General features: G+C 42.3%; 1 protein-coding gene across 1 annotated transcript in view; it reads left to right on the forward strand.

Moving 5' to 3' along the window:
• LOC145407262 (tetratricopeptide repeat protein 1-like) overlaps nt 1–6024 on the forward strand; it is an 83860-nt gene extending 77836 nt beyond the window's left edge. The window contains exon 7 of the mRNA XM_080278298.1: nt 5413–6024. Within this exon, the coding sequence (XP_080134424.1) occupies nt 5413–5540 (128 nt within the window). The 3' untranslated portion in view covers nt 5541–6024. The remainder of the gene's footprint in view (nt 1–5412) is intronic.
• The last annotated feature ends 3620 nt before the right edge of the window (nt 6025–9644 follow it).

The following is a 9644-nucleotide window of genomic DNA, read 5'->3' on the forward strand; positions in this document are numbered from 1 at the left end:
CTTCCTATTTCTCCCATCTTACCTGTCACTTCTTATTGCTTTTCTTTCCTTTACAGGTGGCTTTACATTGAGTGACAAGCCTAATGGTTTCCTGTAAGCCAAGAAACCATTTACAACGCTGGGTGGTAACCATATAACCAAACCATACGTGCTCCCTACGTGTCAGCAAGTGGGTTGGTGGAGGGTTAGTGTCCCTCCTCGTAAAACAACTAACTCAAAGTCAAATGGCCACCCCTTACGGGATTATGGCATCTGGCAGTAGATAGTAGATAGATTATTAGGCATTGGACTTACCTTAAATGAATGACAAAAATTTGTACATAATATTATAATGAAAAACACCTGTATGTGAGCTTTCTGCATTGCCCACAAAATAAAATCAGAAATGAGAAATTCTGGTGTTATATAGTATCTGTGCCTTACTGCTAATGCTCCTATTCCCCGTCAAGACACTTCCCCGTCAGTAGGCTGAGAATCTCAGACTTACAAGTTTATATGCATATAATATCTGTAGACTGTTTGTATAATTTTAATGTATATCGATTGTACACGTACAGTTATCAGACAATTAAATAAATGCTAATGTCTCATATGAAGCCAAATGTTGAACAGTGAAGTGAAAGTTATCATACATCGCCTGATTCACGTTTCAATTTTACATTTTTTTCTGTTAATACACACCATTTGATGCCACATTTTACATTTGCAATAAAAACAATAAACCATCATCACTTTTATAACTCATAAAACTCAAAACTGTGTCTCTGAACCTACAGGCTTGCCGCCTTCATGTTGGGCAGGTGAGTTTCATCTCGGGTAATTGCCATTCTTTTCTGCTAACCAGTAGCAGGAGAGACAGATGGGCATTTCATAGACATTATAGATGCATTAACACAACACAGACACGGGGGTATCCAAAAGAAAAAAAAAAACGGTGGCAACACAGAACACTGTAGAGCATGAGAGCATTGATTGTTCACACTAACGACCGCCAGGGCAGACTGGGGCTTGGCTCGCTGCCACTCCATCATACCTCATGTTGCCAGCCCAGGAAAAGATCAAAATTAAAATTTTGAAGTATGGTTTCTACATATGAAAGTCGAAAATTTGTTTACATATACAGTAATCCCTCAACTTTCCGGACGCCCACTTTCCAGACATCCCCACTTACCGGACATAATCGTCCCAGGATCCAATATTCCCAGAATGGTTCGAAAACCGCAAAAAAAAAAAAAAAAAATCCCGCCGTAATTTGAGCTTGGCGCACGTGATTTGTTGTGGTGTGTCATTCCTCTGACATCCACTAGAGCGCCCCTGCATCCTCCCCACTTTCCACCTGTCTCTTGTCATGAGTGAATGCTCGTCATCATGGCAGCCCATGTGCTCGCTTTTGTGGTGGTGCCTTACCTGCTGCAGGCACTCCTGCTGCTCTTATGCCTCTCCTTCATGTGTGTGATGATGGCCCCCCTGCCTGGGAAGAGGAAGAGAGTGGTATTGACCCTGGAGAAGAAGCGGGAGATATTGGAGAAAGCAGATGCGGGATGGTCTTCTTCACGCATCCTCCGTGAGTTTAACCTGGCCCAATCTACTTTGTTTGATATTAAGAGATCCCGATACAAACTCATGCAGTACACGGCTGACGAAAAGCAAACGCAACGTGGAGAGGAAGATGATGTTTACTCACAAGTTTGCTGAAGTCGTCCGCTCCACGTTGATTTGGTATCGACAGCAATGTGCTGCTGGTGTGATAGTACGTGGTACGGAGCTGAAGGCTGCTGCTGAGAAGTTCGCAAGGCTTCACGATGCCCTAGACTTCAAGGCATCCAAGGGTTGGCTCTTCGCGTTTAAGTTACGGCATGGCCTTACCAACCGTAAGTCTCATAGCGAAGCTTTGGATGCTAACGAGGATGGAGTAGAGGAGTCTCGGCAAGGTGAAGGACTTGATCGACAGGGAGGGCCTCACTCTTAGTCAAGTCTACAACGCCGACGAAACTGGTTTATTCTATCGCTCTTTGCCTACGAACACTCTAGCCGAGGAGATGGAGAAGCGTGTACCTGGCTGCAAGCTCTCCAAACAACGGCGATCTGCTTTGTGTTGTGCCAATGCTAACGGCATGCACCGGCTTAAGCCCATTATTGTTGGCTGTGCAAAGCAGCCTCGGTGTCTTCGTGGGGTGATGGATGACCTTCCTGTTGTCTGGTACCATTCCTTGTAGGCATGGTTCACAGCCCACATCTTCAAAGACTGGTTCCACCGCCATTTCGTCAAGGAGGTCATACATTACCAGACGGAGAAACTGGGAATCTCACGCAACCAGGTAAAGGCCCTCCTTCTCCTCGACAATGCATCTGCCCACCCGTGCGACAAGGAGGTGGCTGAGAATGGCCGCATTAGGTGCATGTTTCTGCCACCTAAAACTACTGCAGTCATCCAACCAATGGACCAAGGAGTGATCGTGGCAACGAAGCGCCTATACCGACGGAAGTTCCTGGATGAGGTGATGGTTGTTCCCAAGGATGAGGACGAGCGCAGGGAGGGACGGGACACGCGAGGCCAGCTGACTTTGGAAAACCTTCGCCGCTACAACATCAAGTCTGCCATCTACAACTGGGCCAGTGCATGGAAGGAAATCCCTGTCAAGACTCTAGAAAATGGTTGGTCTTGTCTGCTTCTCGGAACGGATGTGGAGTATGATTTCCTAGGTTTCGACGTGGATGACTTCCATGCACGTCTACGTGCGCACGGCGACGATGTTGATGTGGACGAAGTGCATGAGTGGTTGGATGACAACGAGGGCGATCCTGGGTATCAGACCCTGTCTGATATCGAGATTGCATCTTCAGTTGCAGGTGTCAGTACCCACAGGTGTCAGTACCCAGCTTGAAGATTCTAACGAGGATGGCGACGATGATGCGGACTCCTCTCAGCATGACACAACTCCAGCCATCCCCAAGCTGAGTGCACTCCGGGAACACCCAGAGTTCATTCTGGACTACCTGGAACACCCGGACTGCGACAGGGAGATGGGGCCCTTGGGACTCGTGGAGGAAGTGCGTTCTTTCAGGCAGCGCATCATAAATCGTCAGAATCATCGTTCCTTGTGTCAATCAATGATTGACAGCTTTTTCAGGCCTGTGACCCCTGCTGTGCCCAGCCCTGGCTCCACTCTGTTGCCTCCCCAAGACAGGCCCTCATGCTCCAAGCCACAGCCCAGCACATCAGCCCCAGTGGAGTCACCGCTCGATGTGAGTTTCCGTCTATTCTGAGTCGTCTGCAGTGGGTACGTCATCACCACGACCCAGCAACACACCCCTAGGTCACCTGCCAGCGATACTCTCAGACTCTGACAGTGATTAAACGGCAAGAACTTCTCCACTATACCACACGGGAATTTAGTGTTGTGCAGTGAAAGAAAAACAGTGCATACAGTATTGTAAAGAAAGTAGAAATTTGAGTGAAAAGACAAAATTTTTGGACTAAATTTAACGTAAATAAACTTGTGATTTGTTTTGAAATTGCTTTTATGAGTGGAAAGACATTATTAAGTTACAATAGAGCATAAATAAGACAAGAGTGCGCAGTGTGAAGAGAATGGACTTCTGAGTGCGAATGACTAAGTTAAGTGCAAGACTTCATGAACAGTGTACTGCAAGTGCTTCAGGAAATCCTTCTTACTGTGAGAGTCTGAGAGCAGGCAGTTATTCATCGAGATGGCCATGGACTTGCTGTAAGTAGGCAGAATGTTTCATACTGTACTGTACTGTATTTTCCATACTATACTTACCTCAAACACCTCATTTCATTCTTTTATGTCCCTTATTGGTGTGAATATGTAGTGTCTTAGGTGCTATGCATGTGCAGTAGGGCTGTGTTTCTCTGAGTTAGGCTAGGTTAGGGTCCATAACTACCAGTCCAGGAGCCAGGGATTTGTAAGTACCCAGAATGTTTAATATTGTATAAACCTACCTCAAAAACCTCATTTTATGCTTCTTTTGCATTTATTTCAGTCTTTTATGTCCCTTATTGGTGTGATTTGGGTCTTAAATAGGTGCTATGCATGTCCAGAGGGAGTTGTATAGGTGTTTTTCTGAGTTAGGGTCCATAAGTATAAGTCCAGGAGGCTGTTGCCCACTATCTGGACAGGACCACTTTCTGGACATGCCTTTGGCTCTATTATGTCGGATAGTGGAGGGATTACTGTATATATCTATCTATCTATCTATTATCCAATCCTACATTGCCTATATATATATATATATATATATATATATATATATATGAGGTCTGTTCAAAAAGTGTTTGACCTTTGGCTATAAAAACAAACAAACAAACAAGCAAATAGCTAACCTCTTGATCTAGGACACTAATCCTCCTCAAAGTAGACCCCATCTGACTTGACACATGTAGCCTAGCATTCTTTCCACATCCTGAAACATTTTGCAAAGTTGGCTTTCTGTATCTCCTGCAAGTACTTTGTCATATTTGTCATGATCTTTTCTCTCATCTCAAAGTGAGAACCCTTCGGCAGATTTTTGAGGGTTGAGGAATAACCAAAAGTCGCATTGAACCATGTTTGTGGGATGTTGTGCCTGGCCAATAGTCCTGAATCAGTTGAGAAGAATGGGCAGGGGCGTTGTGATGGTGCAGCTTCCAGCTTGCCACATTCCAAAGGCCTGGTCTCTTTCCCTGAACTGTCATTGAAGACGACGGATAACGTCAAGGTGGTAATGTTTGTGGACAGTCTGACCTGGTGTGTATTCGTGATGCACAACATCACCATGGTAAAAAAAAAAAAAGTAAAAAAATGTGAGCCCATTTCACCTTGGTGTGGACCTGTTGTGCAATTTTTGGCTGAGGCGACCGTGTATGCTTCCGCTGGGATGACTGTACTTTGGTTTCTTTCGTACCCATACACCCAAGTCTCATCTCCAGTGATAACAGTCTTCAGGAAGTCTGGATCACTATTTTCACACTACAACATGTCTTGAGCAATGTTCATCCAATAGAAGAGATCATGACAAATGTGACAAAGCACAGTGACTTTGAAAAGTGTTTGAGGTGGTGGAAAGAACACTGGGCTACAAAAGTCAAGTCAGAAGGGGCCTAGTTTGAGGGAATTAGTGACCTAGCCAACAGGTTAGCTATTTATATTTTTTAGAGCCTAAGGTCAGATACTCTCTGAACAGACCTTGTATATATAATTATGCTATCATCCCTTAGGTTTAAACCTTTTGGTTTGGAGCACCTTATTTCACTGAATCACAAGGTATCCATTTAGTAGTGTGGACATTCAGCTTAATAAAAGGTACTGTTAGGTAAATCAAGTTGGTGGGGGTATGCTTAGTGTAAAAAATAATTTTCATTCATTCATTCATATATAAATATATAAATAAATAACTTTTACCCACCAGGCAAACTAAAGGACTTGGGCAACATGATCCTGCGGCCATTTGGGTTGTCAACGTCAAATTTTGAGCTCAAGCAAGACCCAGGCTCAGGTGGCTACAACATCAGCTTCAAGCAAAACCCAAACTCTTAGAGATTGTCTAAATAATTAGTTTGGCACACTTTCCTATCAAAAATGTTCTAGTGGACAGTATTTACCTGAAGAGAAAAGCTGTTGATTTATTTTACTTATTTCTGGATATTCTGAAAAAAGATGTTCAAGTTATCTGTAATTTAAAGTATAGGCAATCCTCATTTTCAGTAGCATATATATATTTTTTATTTAATCCATCAATAATTAAAGAAAAACTTTAAGCTCCAGTGCTATTTATGAAGCTTTTTTAATGCAAGGAAGAAGGAACCAAAGGCCAGAAGTCCACAAGATTGTTCCCTCCAAGAAAAAACAAAAACAAGATAACAGAGAGCCAAATTCAAGGTCTGTTCATTGGCCTACATTTTCCCCATCTCATGAAAAGAGGGTGGGAAACTGCAGGAGAAGAGAAACTACAACCTGCACTCTGCCAGATTCACATTCACTATATATATATATATATATATATATATATATATATATATATATATATATATATATATATATATATATATATAATATATATATATATATATGAGGTTATATTGTGGAGATTAAATGTGATTCTGCTGAACATAATGTAAACCACATATGACCTTCTTTGAATTTACACAGCGTTAATCATGTCAAGATATTAGTGTTATGTGTGATAACCTGTGAAAGGTTTCAGTTGTGTTTGTCACATTTTGCTTTTGTTCACTATATTCAGTTTTACATATTGTGATGTACAGTATTAAATTACCAAGAATATTTGAGATATTACTGAGCTTTCTATTTATTTTGCTTTCAGCTTACTGGTATAATACTGTATTGTTGCATGTAGTTGCATATAACATTTGTCTGTATTTTAAAAACTGTTATACTGTATCATGATTAGCATGATCCCTACCAGAGTATAAAATGAACATTATCCATAGAATTGTCATAACCTTATTGGTCACTAGCAACTGTTATGCATTAATAATTCTCATTATCATCCTAATCCCATTTGCCTGTCACCTCAGAAAAACATATAGAGCATTGCTTTCTCACTTCTTTTCAGACATGAATCAAGCAAAGTAAGTTTCAGTTTTGTGTCTTTACTTTTATGTCACAGGAATTTAGGTTTCTTACTCATGTGCTGCTGTACTATTTGTAAAAATAAACCATTTTTATTTCACTCATGTAAGCCATTCTATCTTCATATTGTTTTCCACTGTTCACCACCACCTTCGCATTTGCTATCTTTTTCCAAACAGTCTCATGTACCATGATGAAAAAGCCCTATCGTGTCTGTTCTGAGTGACCAGATGAAGTCTATCTGTTTGTCTATTGCCAGAAGCCTTAATCCCATAAGGGGTGGCCAAAATCAAATCACCTCCTTGTCGCCCTGTCCCCTACCATTTCACTACCCTGCTCCCAGCTTACACCCCCCTCTCTCATATACCTCTCCATTTCACTCCATACCTCCATCTCATCCTTGGGCTCCCCCTCCCTTTACCCCCCTCCACCTCACTCACATATATTCTCCTCGTTAATCTGTCACTTTCCCTCTCCACATGGCCAAACCACCTCAGTGTGTTTCTCCTAACGCTTCCTATCACATCCACACCACAACAGTCCTTCACTTCCTCATTTGTCAGTCTGTCTCTCCATGTGACTCCACATGCTCCTCTCAAATAACTCATTACCACAGCTCTCACTCTTGACTTCTGTCCCTCCAACAAGGTCCAGGCTTCACTTCCATACGCTGGAGCTGGTATCACAATACTGTCATGTAGTAACTTTTTCACTTCCATGCTCACTTCTGTTTCTTATCACTGCTTTCAAAGATCCAGCAACCTTTCTTCCTTCTTGTACACGTTCAAGCACTTCACCCTCTAAACTTCCATCCCTACTCATCAAACTACATAAGTACATAAACACATGCAGATTTTCCATTTCCTCCTCATCCAACCTCACTGTACATTCACTGACTTCACCTCTCTCGAAGACCATAACTTTACTCTTCCCAACATTCACCTTTAGATTCCGTTTCTTACATACTCTCCCAAGCTCTCCACCAAGCCTTGTAGCTCCCCTTCATCTTCACTTAACAACACAGTATCATCTGCAAACAACATTACAGGGAGTTTCCGAATACTGCCCTTTCTCATTAGGGCTACCCCAACATCCACTGCCCTACCTTGTATCTCTTTTATAACCCCATCCATATACAGATTGAACAACCGTGGAGACATGACACATCATTGTTTCAGTTCAGCCTTCAAATAGAAAAATTCACTTAATTCACTATCCACACGCACTGCATCCTTAGCACCCTCATACATACTCCTCATGTCATTCAACAACTTCCCATCTACTTCATATATTCTTAATACTTTCCACAATCCTTGTCAATCCACCCAGTCATATGCTTTCTCCAAATCCATGAAGGCTGCATACAACTTCTTTCCCTTCTCTAGAAACTTTTCCACTAAAAATCTAAGAATGAATATCTGATCTGCACAACCTTTTTTCTTCCTAAAACCTCCCTGTTCTTCACCAACTAATTCCTCTGTTATTTCCCTAACTCTGTCAACAATATCCTACCATATACTTTTCCTATTACACTAAGAAGACAAATGCCCCTATGATTACCACATACTTCTTTTTCCCCTTGTCCTTTGCACAGGGGAATAATTATACCTGACTGCCAGCCCTCCGGGACTCTGCCTTCCTCCCAGGCCAATCTGCACATCTTCTACATCCATCTTCTTTGCTATCCTTATCTCATTCTAGTAGTTCAGTTACTCTTCTAGGAGCTGCCTAGCATGGGCCAACCGGCCTACTGCAGTTATCCTCTCTTCTTATGTTCTTATGTTCTACTACTGTCTCTCCCTCATGCTTCAGGATTTCGCCACACACTCCATCAATTCCTGGCGCTTTCCCCAATTTGACTTTCTTCATTGCTTCCACAACTTCCATCCTACTGATTTCTTCCTTTCTTCTCACATCCCTCTATCTCCCAGCCATTCTCCAGACACTTTTATTCGCATTACTTTCATTTGCTGTGTTCAACAATTTGTTAAAGTGTTCTCTTTATCTACTCACTTTTTCTCCTTTCTCCACTATAGTCACAGCACACGACTCTGAGGTTGTCATTATCGTACCCTGGCAACCTACCATTCAAAAGTGCGTCCGATTTCGTGTCATGGTATACACAAATATATTATACACAAATATTATTATACACGAACATATTATACACGAATCACATGCGTCTCATATTATACACGAAATCAGAAGCACTGTTGAGGGGTAGGTTGCCAAGGCACGATAACAGCAACCTCCGAGTTGCGTGCCATGACTATAGTAATCTACCACTTCTATCTTTCTCTCCCCAACTAACTTCTGTAGCACTCTGTTTAACTCTCTTTACCTCCTTCCAGAACGTTTTCTTATATTCCCTCCATTTTACACTCAAATTCCTTCCAAATTCCTCATCCACTCTCTTCATACTCTTACTAATCTTTTCACCTCTCTCTTCCTCTCTACATATAACTCTCTCTTCCGTCTCTCAACTTCTCCCATGCCCCTGTTTCTCATCCACTCGTTATATGCGTTCTTCTTTTGTTCCACAGCCTGTCTCACCTCTTCATTCCACCATTCTGTTCCCTGCACCCCCTTTCATCTTCTCTTCACCCCACACACCACCTCACATGCTGCACATATTTCTTCTGTGAATGTCTTACACACACCTACGTCCCCCATCTGATCCAGTCTATATTTACCGAGTTGCTCCTCCACTTCCCTCTTATATTCTGCCCTTTTTTCATCCTCTTGTAACCTTTCCACCCTCCTTGAATGAGCTACTTCCTCCTGTCCTTCCCTTCTTCTATTTCTCCATTTTGTTTGGACACTGATTCTCCCCCAACCTCTATATACTCATGCATCCATTACACACCTCATCCTGTCATCCATACATACATAATCAGTCATTGCCTTCGGTTCATTCAGTTCACCATCCACCCTTCTCATCACTTGCCACTTATACCTGTGGATCATTTTGTGCCTGAAGAGGTTATTGGCTATCATCAGTCCCCTCCCGGCACAAATGTCCACTAAAGCACTGCCATTCTCATCCAT

Source organism: Coenobita brevimanus, chromosome 72 (assembly GCF_032717465.1).
Source record: "Coenobita brevimanus isolate Jiangsu-jjx chromosome 72, ASM3271746v2, whole genome shotgun sequence".
In the NCBI taxonomy this organism is placed as follows: domain Eukaryota; kingdom Metazoa; phylum Arthropoda; class Malacostraca; order Decapoda; family Coenobitidae; genus Coenobita; species Coenobita brevimanus.